This window comes from Mustela lutreola, chromosome 10, assembly GCF_030435805.1.
Source record: "Mustela lutreola isolate mMusLut2 chromosome 10, mMusLut2.pri, whole genome shotgun sequence".
NCBI lineage: Eukaryota > Metazoa > Chordata > Mammalia > Carnivora > Mustelidae > Mustela > Mustela lutreola.
Genome location: NC_081299.1, coordinates 47842850 through 47859420, shown reverse-complemented (window position 1 = coordinate 47859420; position 16571 = coordinate 47842850). Strand labels below are relative to the sequence as shown.

At 45.3% G+C, this 16571-nt stretch overlaps 1 protein-coding gene across 15 annotated transcripts in view; it reads right to left on the bottom strand.

Moving 5' to 3' along the window:
- The window catches only part of FGGY (FGGY carbohydrate kinase domain containing), a 412410-nt gene that overhangs the window by 380931 nt on the left and 14908 nt on the right, over positions 1-16571 (bottom strand). For 9 of the 15 annotated variants that reach the window (XR_009345297.1, XM_059137206.1, XM_059137207.1 and 6 more), the window contains one exon: positions 8308-8522. The exons of 2 other annotated variants lie outside the window; for them this stretch is intronic. Coding sequence is in view for 10 of the 13 variants with exons in the window: in XM_059137208.1 (XP_058993191.1) it covers positions 8308-8522 (215 nt within the window). In the remaining 3 variants the exon portion in view is untranslated. Of the gene's footprint in view, positions 1-8307; positions 8523-14334; positions 14414-16571 lie in introns of those variants that run through there. 4 more of the 15 variants (XM_059137204.1, XM_059137205.1, XM_059137213.1 and 1 more) reach the window with 2 other exon arrangements.

Below are 16571 nucleotides of genomic sequence, written 5' to 3'. Positions count from 1 at the left end.
GCACAATCATCTATCACAGAGCCTATTTTACACTAAAGTGTTGAATATCTCATGTAGTGTGTTGGATACTGCATTAGAAGTGAAAAACTGAACATTTACGTGGGTACAGAATGGTGTAAGTATGTTGCTTCTTTACGCTCATGATTACCGGGCTCACTGGGACCTGCGGCTCCTTACCACTGCCCAGCATTGGGAGAGAGCATCATATCGCATTTCACTAGCCCAGGAAAAAAAGTCGAAACCCCAAATTCCAAGTACGGTTTCCATGGAATGCCTATCACTTTTGTACCATCATAAAGTTGAAAAATCGTAAGCTACAGACAAATTTGTATACAACAAATCATTAACAGCAGTGATTGCCTCTGAGAGCAGAAACTGCAGTTGGAAGAAACTGGAGACTTTTTATGCTGTCATATAATTTTTAAAGTAGTAAAACAATAGATTATTTCTATTTTTAAATTTTTGTTTCACAATAGTGAAATGGAGCCCCACATGGGGCTCCATGCTGAAAGTGGAGCCTGCTTAAGCTTCTCTCTCCCACTCTGCCCCTCACCCCTGCTTGGGCATGCAAAACGGCATACCTGCTCTCTCTCTCTCTCTCTCTCTAAGAAACAAAAAATGGTAATAACCTCTTAATCCCACAAAAGTCAACTCAAAAGTGTCCACATCCATTTAAACTACACAATTCTTCTTTTTCCTTGTTTTAGAATCCCAGGGTAAATGGGATTTTAGGGTATTATTTAGGGTAAATGCCCTAAATACCTTTATGACATCTACTGATCTACATGTATACCTTCATGAAATCTTTCATATGCAAAAAGCACAGCACACTCCGTGTTGCGTAAGCACATGTACAGGTGACAGGCAAAGGGAACAGTGATCAAGAAGACTGAATAAACTCAAACCTTCTCAAGGATTACGGTGCGACTAACCTCCCAGTAGGTGCAAAGAAAATACTCTCTTCAATCTATTTTATGAACCCTTCTGAAGATCTAGAGTTCTATATTCTATTCATGGCCTTTCACTCACAAAGGCCGAACCACTCCATCTCTATAATAGAAATTCATCACAAAGAACTAGAAGACTAGTTGTGACATGCATTTAAATCTGATTTGGTTAGATGGCCACATCCCCAGCCTTACCTAAAAATGTATTATGATCATGCTGACCCAGGAGTAGGACCAACCTACTCCCCACCCCCACCCCCACCGAAACCATCCCAGAAAGACGGCTGTCAAGGTCACACTACCCAGAAGGTACCTGGCACTTGACCTGCTGACCTGAGGATTCCTTTAATGCTCTTATTAATGGAAGAAGAAAGCAGTCTAGTAAAACCACCCCAATTCTTGGCATCGAGGGATTTTCCACAGCTAGAGAGAAAGCACATTGCTCTTCTAAAGAATTTCCAGAGAAGATTTCTGCAACTTCATTTGGTAACCTGGTCCATGTCTAACATCTGTCAACTCGTAGCTATGGGGCAGCAAACAAATATTTGGGAAAGGGATTGTGCATAGCTTTGTTCTAATGGTGGGAACCAGTTCAATCCTACATGTGTTTTAAATCAGCGGGCTCTGCCATATTGGGTGGGGAGACAGTATTCCTTTGAAACCCTCCAAACTGAGAACTGGAGGGTCAGAGGCATACCTGGCTTTTTCTTTAACTCTATTTGGAGCCAAGGGTTAAAGCCTAGTGCCTCGCCGAGTCCAACTTGCAACTGAGTTTTGTGGCTGGTACTGTATTCTTTTCGATCTTGATCTGAATGCCTTTGTCAGCCTTGAGGGTGTGTGGGGTTATGAAATCCCTGGTTCCCTCAGGCTCATCACTCCCTGTTGCCTGCACGATTCAATTACTCACACGTTCAATCAGTCAGCAAATATAATCAAACCTCTTCTAGGGTCAAGCTGAGCACTCTTCTGGGTATTTAGGAAACAAAGAAGAGAATATTAAAAAAAAAAAAATCCTTTCTCCTTTGGAGACTACATTTTATTAGGAATAGACAACACCTAATATAAAAAAAACACAGAGTGTACTAGAAAATGATAAGGGGATGAGGAGTGCCAGAAAAGAGGGAGGTAGTTGCTGAGAAGTGAGATTGGATTAACACATGAAGGACCTGAGGTGCTGACCTTATGGAAATCTGATGGGAAATTGTTGCAGGCAGGAGAACAGCCAGTGCAAAGACCCTGATGTGGGAAGAGCAAATGGGCTAATATAGCTTGTATGGGGAGTATGTAATCTGTAAGGCCCCCAGAGACACTCTATTTAGCAAAATTAACTCTAGTGACTAATCCAACGCATAAATACAATCTTGGACCATGGCCTACACAGCATCTTAGCTTAGGTGTGGTGCTGTCCCTTAAAGACAAACAGGGAAATGGACACCCAACACTTCCATTTACATCAGGGGCACCAACATTCTTCTAAGAAGGGAAATTCTGAAACTACCTTCATCTCCTTCCTCTCCACTTTCACCAAGTCCTATTAGATCTTCCTTCCAAAGTCAGTCTTGCCATCTTTATTTATTCCTCTGCCAACATTCTCATCCAGCCATTCATCATTAAAGAAAAGTTACTGAACTGCCTGGGTGGCTCAGTAGGTTGTGTCCAACTCTTGAGTTTGGCTCACATCATGATGTCAGGGTCATGAGATCAAGCCCCACACCAGGCTCCCTGCTAAGCAGAGTCTGCTTAAGATTCTCTCCCTCTCCCTCTGCCCCGCCCCCCCGCTGTACACACACCCTCTCTCTCTCTCAAATAAGTAAATAAATCTATAAAAAGAAAAAAGAAATTATTAAGCACCTGTATGTGCCATCATGGAGTACATATGCTGAATAAGACAGATGTAGTTCTAGCCTCCCAGAGCTGATAGTTCAAAGGAATCTCAGCCTCCAGAACTTCATTAGAAGAAAAATGCCTCCTCACGGCATCCTTGAATTTAGTTTCTGTTCCTTGTAAGTCATCCTGAATCAGCTGCTGGTCAATGTAAAACTCAGGATGATTCTAGAAGATACCCTACTGGTCTCAAAACTGGCTATCCCAGGTTTGCCCCCTTATGCAATGCAGTCTCCCCTCCTCCTCCAACTAGAACCCATCTGCCCCAACCTGGGCTGGCTCCTTTACAACCCCTTGTCAGCACTTCTGTCCATGACATTCCTCCAGCTTTGAATGTCATCTCTTAGAGTTCTCCAGAGTCCACGTTAGCCATATACCCTTTCTCAAGCCTTCACCATTGACTGGGAGTAGAGAGGTCCCCATTTTTTTACTCATTCGTTCTTTTGATACTTGAGTCTACTAGATTTTAGGACCTGGGTGAGCAAACTGTAGTTCTGACCCCACAAAACATCAAATCTAGGAGATAAGATAGAGATCAACTCAAAAAAAAAAAAATCAGATTTATTATTTGATTATAAAATGACTATTATTTTGTTATTTATCAAAAAATGGATGCTTCACAAATCATGTGACATTCTATAAAGGAAAAGTATAAGATACTGTGACAACATTCAGTAAGTAAAATAGAACTTAGTTTGGAGGTGATATTGGGCAAGAAAAGGCTTCTTCCTTGAAGAACTGGACTTCTGAGCTAAGATTCAGTGCAGCGCCATCCAGTGGAACTTCCTACAGTGATGGAAATTTTCTGTTTTTTACCTGTAGCCACCAGCCGGGCCTGGCTCCCAAACATCTTTAATGAAGGGGCGCTTGGGTGACTCAGTGGGTTAAAGCCTCTGCCTTCGGCTCAGGTCATGATCCCAGAGTCCTGGGATTGAGCCCCAAATCGGGCTCTCTGCTCGGCAGGGAGCCTGCTTCCTCCTCTCTCTCTGCCTGCCTCTCTGCCTACTTGTGATCTCTGTCTGTCAAATAATAAATAAAATCTTAAAAAAAAAATCTGAAATGTGTGGCCAGTGCATCCGAGGAACCAGACTTTAAACTGTTTTTTTGTTTCAGTTAACTTATATTTAAATAGCCACATGTGCCTAGTGACTACTGTATTAGATGGTGTGAATCCATGGATGAGGAGGAGTTAGATACATTGGCAGAAGGTGGGAAGAGTCTGTAGAAAGGAGAAAGAATGTGACAAAGGTCCTGAGGCTAGAGTGAGCATTGCCTGCATGTTTGGGGACAGGACAGAAGGACAGTGTGGTGGCAATACAGGCAGTGGAGAGAAGCATCCTGAGATGAGCCAGGAAAGTAGGGGGAATCCAACCCAGACAGGGCGTGAAAACCTCAAATTAAGGATTCTGACTTGTATCCAAATAGCAGTGTGATGCTATGGAAGGATGGTGAGCAAAAGAGTGACATGATCAGGTTACACTGGGAAAAAAAAAAAAAAATCATTCCGGCTCCAAGAAGGAGAAGAGATTGCAAAGTCAAAGTGCATACGTGACATCAGTTAGGTTCTTGCATAAATCCAGACAAGTGACAAAGGTATGTGGCACTGGACACGGAAAGAAGGCAAAGATGTGGCCTGAGTTGAGGCTTATCACTGACTTCCTAAGTGGCTTAGGGAAAGGCCCCTAACTCTCTGGGTCTCCATTTCTCTCTTCAGCTGTAAAATGGGAACTACCACCCTGCCCCACCTACCTTGCATGACAATCAAATGGCTATGAACACACTTTGTAAACTACACAGGTTCTGTGACTGTGAGGGGTTAACATTATTGCTCAATCCCACATGGGTTACTCCCTCTCTGCTCCTCCTCCCTCCAACCATTACTCACATAGCTAGTACAACTTAGAACAAAACAGTACTTCACTGGCCTCATAGGTGCTGGGTTTTTCCATCCAACTGGACTATTTCATCCTTAGGGGCACAGAATTTGTTATATACCTCTTCTGTACACACTCTGGGACTTAACAAAAACCACAGCACATAGTAGTGCTCAGAGAATAAAGTGAGAACTAGAGGATACATGACAAATGCCTCTTGGCTGAAAGACATCTCCTGCTTATCTTTTTCCTTTTTGCTAATGGAAGCTGGTACTGACTAGAACATTTTCATGTTGAAAATGAAATGTTGAACATTTTCATCTTCTTGGGATGATTAAGATTGTGGGTCCAAAAAGAGATAGAGGTCCTTGAAATTAGGGACAGTATATCTCGCTAAGACTTATGTGTTCCCACTGCACTTTTTAAATATGCAACGATCAACCCAATAAAGACCCTCCAATTTGGGGGGCAGTGGAAGTAGTCAAACAGAATATAGGATTTGGAGCCATCTTGCTGGGAGTCTTGTCCTGTCTCTAATACCTGTTAGTTTCAGAGCCTCAATATTCTATGTGTCAAACAGAAAGAACGGCAGTCTATCTCATACAGTTACTATGATACTTAAGCAAGATGAGGGATACCACTATTTTGCTTGTTTGTTTTTAGCTCCAAGTAACATTAATGCAGTGACCACTGACTGAGCAGCAACACTGTGTCAGGGAATGTGTTAGATGCTGGGAACAAAGGGGTGATTCTCTTCAACAGTTCAGCTCATGGTTTTGAGGAAACCAAAGAAGTCACCGATTACAGTGCAATCCAATAAGGACCAGATCAAATGCTCTATGGTGAGGACAGGGTGAAGAAAGTGCGCTCTGGGGCAGCAGAGAGGGCTTTCTCACCCTCTCCTTCCTCTCAGGTTGGCAAGAGAGGCAGGGGTCAGAGGTCATCAAAGAAGGCTCCCAGGAGCAAGTAATGCTGAAGATTACCAGTACCTGTGTACAAGGTGGGCAGCTGAGTGAAGAAGGTAAGAGAATATTCCAGATAATGAAAATAACAGACATCTCATCCATGCATGTACTCAACAAACATGAAGCAGGCATACCAGAGACAAGGAACTCTGGAACTACAGATAGATAAGGCCTGACCCCTGCTCATGGGGCACACAGTTTCCACAGGAACAGATAGTCGGAAAGGCACCTGCAACGCAGTACGGTTAGTACAACAATGAGGGTGAGCTCAGGGTCCCCTACACAGTGGCAAATTCTGAAAACTTCAGGGAGCTTAATAGGACTTCCAAGCAGGGGGCATGGGGAGTGAAATGGTACTGGAGAGAGGGGCAAAGGGTAGAGCATGAGGGGGGCAGCAGCAGCCCACCCCTTGCTCATATTAATCGTGTGACCTCGGGTTGGTTCCTTAACCCTTCAAAGCTCATTGCTTCCAGCTACAGAACAGGCAGAATAATACAAACTCTCTCAAGAGGCTGTCACGTGGACAAAAGGAAGCGACGGTAGCAAGTATTCAGCACGGTATCTGGAACGTGAATGCCCAAGAATGTCACCATCGCCACCATCTTATTACTTTTGTTGCTGATGTTCTGATTAACTGGACTACGAGGAAAACCATCTCCAGCGGTGGGAACCACTCAGGGAAAGGAAAGTACTACCGCCACTCTCAAGCTCTTCCTTAAGTCTTCGAAAAAGAAGACACAGAACAAGATGTATACTGTGTTGCCCTCTGCCCTATGCCAGCACTTGCCAAAGCCTCCCACACAGAGAACCCTAACCAGACAGGGAGGGAGCAAAGGGTTCCAAAAGGCACGTCCCTAATCGACTCTGACATTTCAGGGTTTTATCTTCGAAGTTTTCTCCTCCGCAAGCTACCCATTTCTGTGACTGTTAACCTTCCTCATTGCCACAGGAAGAGGCCATGCTTCTTCATTTCCAGGCACTGTTAGGGTACTAGGAGTTTACTCACTTAATCCTCACAATCACCCTTTGGAGATAAGCTACAATGATCATTCCCATTTTACAGATAAGGAAACTCGGGCAAGAAACCTGAAGTAATTTGTCCAGGATGATGAGCTCACCAATGTTGGCAACGGGCTGTCAATCCAAACAGTCGGACTGGGGCATCTATCCCCTACGGTGAGCTACCTCCTTGGTATAAAAATGCTTCCTTCTCTAAGTCTCCCACCAGCAATGAGCTGCAAGTAGTTGGGTCACACCCATGCTATGCCTTCTGGCACATGGCCACGCAGCCATACTCCATGTGAGGGGACAGCCTAAGACCGAGCAGCTTTACCCTAGGAGCCTCGATAAAATAGCCTCACGTAGGACAAAAGCCCATGGCACTCCTGGGGCTCACGGGGTTCACACAGATGACGAGCTGGCCGCCGCCGGGAGGTGATTAAAAATCTACCATTAAACCAAGCTGTACTTAGAGCAGACCTTTTTTAAAGTAGCTTTTCATCAGGGGATTATATTTTCTTCTTGACAATTTCCTTAATGGCAAGAAAAGCTATACGTTAGAAGAACAAAGGAGACCCAAGGGCAAAGAGTAGAAGATTCTCACCAAGGCAGGGGTGGAGAGCAAGGAGGGAGGTGGAAGATTAAACAGGCAGAAGGCATGTGCCCCCACTTTTATTCCTATAGAAGGCTCCGGCTCTGCCCACCCCCACCTCCCCTCTCTGCCTTCTTCTCTGGGGGCACTAACAGCAGCCCAGAGCTCATTAAAGTTTAAACAGACTGATCAATACAGACAGAATGGTGAATTGTCCATCTGCAAATTACCAAGCTCTTCATGAATATTTAAGGAACAAAACTAGGAACAGGGAGAAAAGAGAAACCAGGACTTTATTTTTCCCTCTGAAAGAAACAAAAGACAAAAGTATCTCTGTCCTTCCTGTTCACCAGGTTCTAAAACCAGTCAAGTGTGACAAGGGAGCGTCACTTCCTTTCCCAAGCCAGCGGGCAGACTACAATCCAAGGCCATTCCACATCAGCGGGTGTCTGGCACAACTCGATGTCCTTGCTTTCTCAAAACACACCACGTGTACCTGCCACTCGGGCCTTTGCACATGCTGTTGCCTCTGAATGAAATGAGGCTCCTCCGACCTGTCCACCTGGAAGGTAGGACAGTCCAGCAACTCACAGTGCAGCGTTGGAGTCACTCCCGCCTACCTTCTAACTGCATGAACTTGGGTAACTGACCTAACCTTTCTGCACCTGCTTCCTCCTCGATACAAAAGGGGTTGTAATAGGGCTACCTTCCTACAGTCGTTGCAAGGATTCACATACCTCTTCCACATTTGGTTACATGTGAACAGAACCTCTGCATGTTCCACACCCTGGGTCCTGTCTCCCTGAGCTCCTCTGGATTACTCTTTCCTCAGCTCCAGCCATAGCCACTGAGGACCCTACAAGTACTGAGTCACAGTTTAACCGTCTGCTGTTCTCTGCCACTGGACTGTGAGTACCCGAAAGTCAAGGCCTGCATCTAAAGCATCCCAACACTGTCCCTGGTACCAGGTGTGCACAACAGACATGCTCAGCAGGTGGGAGCAGGGGAGCATAAGCAAGGATAGAACAGCACAGCTGTGGCCATACCTTTGTGACAACACAGCATGCAGCCCAGATGTCCTCGGAGGACTGCTCATGGTGGTTGAACTGAGGCTCCCACTGGTTGATCGGCTGGTCTGCAAAAGCCAAAAGGATGCCCCTCTGGTCTACCAGAGCCGCACGCACACTTCCTGTTCCAACGTCCACACCCACGTAGTAGTTCCCTGGTTCCTGATCTCCGCCAAGCATTATGGTCCCTCCACCTGCAGTGACCAAGGACAAAAACCACATGAAGACCCAGTGGGTCTGCACAATCAGGCACAAAACACCTTCAAGTGGAAATGAAAGGGGCGCAGCTGACCACTGGTGGTCATTTACTTATTCTACCCAACTGCTCACAGTATGCCAACAGGTAGGTGGTGGGTAAACAAGACAGGCAAGGCCTCAGACATGGAGTTTCCATGCTTGGAAGGAAGTCAGATGTTCAGCAGTTGTGAGTTGCATAATTAAGTGAAGTCATGATACTGGGTGAAAAGGGCTATACAGGAAAACATGGGGCCGTGGAATCCGGCCAATCCAGAGGTAACAGACATGCATTTATTCTCACTGAATTTGACTCAGGAGGAGGACAGTGGCCACAGGACTACAAAGGAACCTCATCTACCCTGTCAAAAGCTCACTCCAAAAATGGTCTACTAAGTACCTGTTACATGCCCAACACAGTGAAAAGTCCATGCACCCCCTCTATCCCTCACTAGGACCCTGGAAGGAGTACACTTAAATCTCTAATTCACAGGTTATCGGGGGAAACTCCAAGAGGCACATGCTACTCTCTTACAGCAAGGTCCACACATGTGAGAAGAGTAAATGTACATGATGCACACTGTACTGACGGGGAAACAGGTCTCAGGGAAGCGAAGAGAGGTGGCGGCATCACTAACAAGCAGCCAGGACCCGCGGTCTCCCCTCCGCGCACTGCCAAGTCCCAGGCCTTTCCCACTCGCTTGCTGAGGTCGTTTTGGAGAAGAGGCAAATACACTGCAGCCCAGTGTTGAAGTGACTGGGAATGGGGAAGGAGCCTCACGGGAGACAGGATCAGGAATTTGTTAGACAATCTGTTTTCTTTACAGACCCCTTGTGAGTTTCAAGGAAATCGGACCAGAGAACACTCAGGAATTCCTTAGCCTTCATTGCTGCTCCAAGTCCCTCTGGTCAGATTAGCCCACGTGACACAGAAATCTCACAGGGGCTTTCATTTCCCAGATCAGCCTTCCACTGAGTAAGAACAAACCCCCAAGACAAGCACTCGGGTGAACAGGCTACAACTCCCCAGGTGAGCCCGGGGCAGCCGCAGCACCCGGAGTCTCATTTCCACCCAGAAAGCTGTCTGAGCCCTTCCATTTCAAAAAGGTAATGTTTCCCTGGCAAAGTCACACTTGGGGTTTCTAAAACGAGGCCAGCCCGCAGATGTTCAGTTACTGCTTCCTGGATATTTATCCCAGTCAGAATCAGCTTCATTAAAAGTGATTGCTTCTGGCTTAATCACAATGATTCCCCAAAGGTATCTGCCCCCTCCGGCTTGCAGGCTCCTGGGCAGGTGGAGAGGGAAACGGGGAGGCCATGGTGAGCCTAAGTGCTACCTTCAGCTGGGCTTCGGGAACAGCTCCTGAGCTCCAGCCTCTGCGCTTTCCCATCATCCTGCCTCCCTCCCTTACAAGGTTTCAGGAGCTACATGGGACCCACGGCCCCTGTTATCAAGCTACGCATTCCTTCATTTTCTTCAAGCCATGACTCAAAGAGAAAGTTGAGCTGTTCCCTGTGAAACAGGCTCCGTGCCTCCCTTCCTCTCCGCCTCCCCAGAGCGATCCCTCTGGCCCCTCTGCAGGGTCCTTGCTCAGGACTCAGGACGGCTGCAGAACAGCCTGATGACTGGGGCATGGCATCCCAGGCCCACCAGGAGCTTCCCTCTGCGGCAGTCCTTGAACACAATCCTGCCCATTCTCACAAGAAACGTCAGATGTCCTGGAGCTCCTCCAAACCTCCTAGGGTTCCTCGCAGGTTCCCAGGTGCGTCTGGCCCACTGCTTTGGACTTGCCCTTCCCTTCCTAACCCCTTCTTCTCTTGTGTGCCTGGTGATCACGGACTTACATTTTCAGTTCCAACTCGACCAATCTCCCCTTCAGGAAAGACTTCCTTGTCTTTCTCCAACCCTTGGTGCCAGGAGAGTAGCGCATTCCTACTTTCTTTTAAATCCTAACCATTCTGAAATGTGATTTATTTTTGGTTCCAAGTCTGACTCCCTTACTGGCCTGAACCTGAAAAACAAAGGAATTTAGTGATTTCTGTATCCCTAGCTCCTAGCAGTGTCTGGGATAGAATCAATTCTCAATAAATGTGTACTGAATGAACAACTAGCTCCGTGAAATCAATAGAAAACAAGGATGAAAAGGTTCCTGCTTTAATCATTTGAATTCTTAACTGTGTACTTATGGGCACTAGTGTTTGCCTTTGATTCTAATCTCTATATGCTTCATTCATTCAATTAACAACTTTTCTGAATGCCTACAACCACATTTTATTAATTCTAGGATACTCTTTTTTTTTTTTTTCACATTTTGCTTCTCTGAGATCAGTGACTCCCACAATCAATGGCATCTTACAATTAATTGGTAACACTGTCTTTCTTTCTTAGTGGTAAATGAAATAATAATGCATCCTGCAACTCCATGATGGATCTTCAAAGAAATGCAGAGGATGCCAGGGACCAGGCACCCCTGCTAAGAGCTAAGGATCCCTTAAAGGACAAAATAGAATGGTACACTGGCTCAGAGCTTCCTCAACATTCTTTACCTGCAAATAGGAGGAAGACTGACCAAGCCAGCTGCCACACTCACATCTTCTTCACTTGGAATTCCCTCTTTTCACATCTCACTGTCTCAGGTGTGAAGGCCCAGGGATGCCGTTCCTAACACTGATCCTAGCGTACCAACAACCCTCTGCCCTTGGCTGGAGCCCTCCAAGACTATTCTAAGAGAAACAAGGAAACAAATAGGAAATGAAGAATGCATACAGGCTGCCCAGCCATCGCCCAGGCTGCTTCCCACTCCTGCCAGCCCCAGTGACAAGACAGATTCCCCCAAGAGACGGGCCCCGCTCCTCGAGTCTGAGCTCCTTGCTTCTATCTCTATCTTCCTCAGTTGGGAGCACAACATCTTATTACCCACCACCCAGGCATCGATTTATTTCCAGCAAAATCCAAAGGCAGATTTCTACTCTGCAGCTCACCCAGGGCTTATCCCAGTTCTGAGTTTTGGACCCATGTCTTCACTAAACAGGAAACAGCCTACCTTTTAGGAGAGCCCCTGCCTTTTATGAAGGCTGGAGCTTTACTGGTAAGCAATTAACTCCATTGCTGCTGGGGATCACAGCTGGCCCCTGTGCCAATGGTGCCTGGCACACAGCAGGAACTTGATAAGTCTTTGTGACTCCGTGGATACCTTTAAAACCTATCCTCAGGGAATAATAAAAGGTACTATGTTTACTGTATCTCCAATGCTCTGTTCCGTAGCTTGCTTATATTGCCATACCACTTTTAATCCTGACCTCAACTCCTAAAGACAATTCGGAAAATACCATCCCATTTTATGGATAAGGAAAATTGAGTCCCAGGCAGGTAAAGCAGCTTGCTCCTGTATGTCATATAACTAGTAAGCAATAGAGTTGACAGCCATCCCACTTCCTCTGGTTCCAAAGTCCCCAACCATTCCTAGGGTGCTATACCACCTGATTCTCCTTCATTTATTAAACGCATATTTGCCAAGGACTGTCCCTCCTCTAAGACTGCCTACCTCTAAACTCAAGCCTCCTACCTCTAGAGCCTGACCCTTCCCCAATGCCAAGCTGCCTCTCGCTGACAACCCCCCGCCCCCCATTTCTAGACCACATTACCAAGGCATCGGTCAGAGGCAGTCAAATCCACAGGGACCAGGGCACCAAACCTCCCAGCACTGTTCCCGCACACCTCCAAGTTCATGTTTTTCTAAGAAATAGATCCTAATTAAATATTTCAGGTTCACCATGTTTCCCATTACTATAGTTTTAAGTGATCTCTTTGTGATTGTTTCCACACCTGGACCCTGAAAGCAGGGAAGCAAGCAAGTTCAAGCCCTTGGGCGGCTTCCCTGAAACTTGACCCTGAGAGTTTTAAAAACCCTGCCAGAGAATTTTCTGCACCTCAGATCCCTTGCCTTGCCTTCTGTGCCCTTTGTTCCTCGGTCACAAGTACTCGGCTGTGTCCTGGACTCCAAACTATATCCAGTTCCCCTTCTCAATAAAACAACTGCAAAATAGAAAACATTCCATTTTCTAATTTGCTAAGAAAAAAATAATAATAACGTAGGATCCGTCTGTGTGTCTGACATTTGCACATATGCCTTAATCTCTTCCAAATGAAACTCAACCAAGTTGGTAAACCTATCACCACTTTGTAATTCAGGGGGATGGGGAAATTCGCCCAAGCCCCACAAACTGCTAACAGCAGCCCCAAGATTTGAAGCCCGGCCTGTACCGCAAGCGTAGGGCTCCCTCCACAACACCCACATAAAACTGAAAACAGAACTGTTATCTTCTTCAATAACAATTATCAACAAATAGCAATTTGTTGCTACAAATGTAGCAACAACTAGCAATTATAAAGCTCTACTCTGCAAATCACCTACATGATTTTGCGATTCCATTACTCCCTGTGAGGTAGGCAGTATGAGCCCAATTTCCAGTTAAAGAGACTGAGGTTCTCAGCAATAAAGCTGTTAAGGTCACACAGTACAAAACCTGAGGAGCTGGGATTTGAAGCTAAGTTGGAAAGGCTGTAAAGCCCAATTTGTGAACAGTGAGGGTCAGAACTCTGGTTCTATCTCATTCTTTCTGGGTGAAGATGAAAACTCTAAAAAGAGAAATTACTGTTAGGACTACGGGGATGGTGACCGGCAGACAGAAATGAGGACGTGGGCTGTGGGGACTCCAAGAAAGAATATAACAGAGAAAAAATTCAAGCTGTGCTGGACACAAGTCCTGGGACACCTAACTTCTCAGCCTGCAGCCTCCCATCCAAGTCCCCAGAGCGGAAAGGTGAGGTAGGAAAGACATTAGGGTTGGAAGCCAACAGCCAAGAAAGAATTCTTGGGACATCTTTGGTGCAAAAGGTGGTTTTAAATCAAAGCATGGTGGGACAGGACCCTGCCCTGGGGTCAAGGGGAGTGGCCCATTATATACTTTCAAGCTGGGAGGGGTTAAGGATAGCACAAGCCTCCCAGGTGTTTTGGAAACAAGGTTTCCAGGATCCCGATCTGGGCTAGCTATTGATGGGACAGGTCATTTATTATTGTTAGTAAACCCTCAGTCATGAGACCCTTCAGATGCATATGGGGAGGGGGTCACAAGCTTAGAGGATGATTGCTGACCTGTATCTGCGGGGGAGAGATAAAGGAAGTTTCCAAAGGCATTTTTATATGTTAAAGTAGACTCACAGGATCCTGAGGGTTGGGCTATGCCCTTAGCAAAGTATTAGCATAGAGGCAGCTGCTTCCTAAAGGAATGTCACTCTGCCTGTTTCAAGGACTTGCCAATGGGCTGTAGATAGTGAGGAAATGTAACATTTTTCTTCTGCCTTTGTTTCCCACATCAGACAGGACTCATTTTTAGTCCCTACTCATGATCCAAATACTGTTCCTATGATAAATATTTACACAGTTCATCAAATAATAGCTTGTATAAATATTATTAGAAATATGCTGCAGGAAACCACAGACTTCACGGCTGATTCTTCAACAAACGTGCAAGTTGCTCAAATGCAGCATGACAAAGGAAGAGGGACATGGGCTTGGGGGGCCGTTCTCTGCAAAACTACTTCAGCAATTCTAAGAAGGGGGTCAATGCTACAAATACTGTGCTGAAAACCCAAAAACCCACCACCTGGGGGTTGTTCTTTTATCTTTCCTTCCTCCTTTTCCCCTCCATAACTTAATAGTAATAATATTATTTCCTAAGACTACAATCCTCCAGAGTGGGTGAGCTTACCTTCAGTCTTATTTCTTAAAAAGTCACTCCTCCAGAACCAATTAGTTGACAGTGTGAGCAGAAACAGTGTCCCAGGGATCTGAAAGGGAACGCAGTATCCTCTTTCAACTTTGATCTTTGGACTTTGCTGGGAGCTCAGGTACCAGAGTCCCACACTATTTAGTTAGTCATACTGCAAGCAGACAATGGTAAGTTTGGAAAGAAAAATATAAGCAATGAGTACGCCTGTCCACTTCAGTCTTCTAACAGAAAGAACTAAACAGCACTTTATTATTTTTTTTAAACAGGAAACAACAAGTGTTGGAGAGGATGTGGAGAAAGGGGAACCCTCTTACACTGTCAGTGGGAATGCAAGTTGGTGCAGGCACTTTGGAAAACAGTGTGGAGATTCTTCAAAAAATTAAAAATAGAGCTACCCTGGGGTGCCTGGGTGGCTCAGTAGGTTAAAGCCTCTGCCTTCGGCTCAGGTCATGGTCCCAGGGTCCTGGGATCAAGCCCCGCATCAGGCTGTCTGCTCAGCAGAGAGCTTGCTTCCTCCTCTCTCTTCGGCTTCTCTGCTTACTTGTGATCTCTGCCTGTCAAATAAATAAATAAGACCTTAAAAAAAAAAAAAAAATAGAGCTACCCTATGACCCTGCAATTGCACCACTAGGTATTTACAAAGATACAGATGTAGTGAAAATAAGGCCCATCTGTACCCCAATGTTCATAGCAAAACTGTGGAAAGAGCCAAGATGCCCTTCAACAGACGAATGGATAAAGAAGATATGGTCCATATATACAATGGAGTATTATGCCTCTATCAGAAAAGAGAGAAAGGATGAATACCCAACTTTTGTATCAACATGGACGGGAATGGAAGAGATTATGCTGAGTGAAATAAGTCAAACAGAAAAAGTCAATTATCATATGGTTTCACTTACTTGTGGAGCATAACGAATAACACGGAGGACGTTAAAAGAAGGAAGGGAAAAGTGAATTGAGGGAAATCGGAGGAGGAGACAAACCATGAGACACTGTGGACTCTGAGAAACAAACTGAAGGTTTTGGAGGGGAGGGAGATGGGGGTTGGGTGAGCTTGGTGGTGGGTATTATGGAGGGCACGTATTACAAGGAGCACTGGGTGTAGTGCATAAACAATGAATTTAGAACACTGAAAAAATAAAATTAAATTAAAAAACCTAAGTAGCACTTTAAATAAATCGCACACATGGTATGTAAGATGGTAAGAAAGCTTGGGATTGGAAGAAAAGAGCTAATCTGGCAATAATAACTGGTTGTCCATTGGTTTTACCAAGAATACACAGGGGAGAAAACAGTACAGGTCACTCACAGTTACTTATTCTCTTAACATGAAATGCTGTCTCCTACAGTTCCAACGTCATAGTGGTTTTTGATTAATTGAGATTATATAACTGAAGTTATTAGCATGACTAACCTGATGTGCGGCACATGCCCTGTCAACGGCAGGAATTACTAGGGCCATTATTATGTCCCTTACAACAATAAATCACCTCTGGACGTCTGCAGTATACAAAGTCTAGACCTGGGTGTTCTCACAATATCTAACATCTCCAATTCCAGTAAATACAGCAAATGTTAAGTGCTTTCTCTGTCCTGGGACAGTAGGACTAAGAAGCAAAAAATACAGCATCTCTGATTTTAGAGTCAACAACTTAACATAAGAATCTGATTTTTGAAAATCAAATGGCGATGACAAATTATTCCTAGTTTTTGTACTTTAAGCTAAACCGAATGCACCTAGTGAGTTACATAGGACAGTAAAGTGGCTTCATGCTGCCACCAGAATCCTAGCCACACTCCCAGGGCCCAGCATCCTATTCCAGGACCACCTTTCCCCACAAAATGCAGAGATGATGGCTAGAAAAGGAAGTACCAATTGACTGTCTTCTCCACTGTTCCAACCACTAGATCAGACATGGGATTTTTCAGGATGCTGAAGATCTTCACTATACGTCCCTTTTCAAATACAAGCCCCAGGTGATTCAAGGAGGTATACAGTATTAACAGCAGAAAGGCTGGCTATTCTTTTAATTCAAAGTTGGGTTCCAAAAGGCGGGGAAGTCAGAACTCATCCAACCACCCTGCCTGCCTCACCATGTGGCAGCCACAGAATGAAAACAGAGCCAGTTCTGCATGTGGGCCGAAACCACCACTCTCCGCCAGCCACACAGGCAAGACACAAGAGCTGACACGAATGCCAAATCCAACCATGT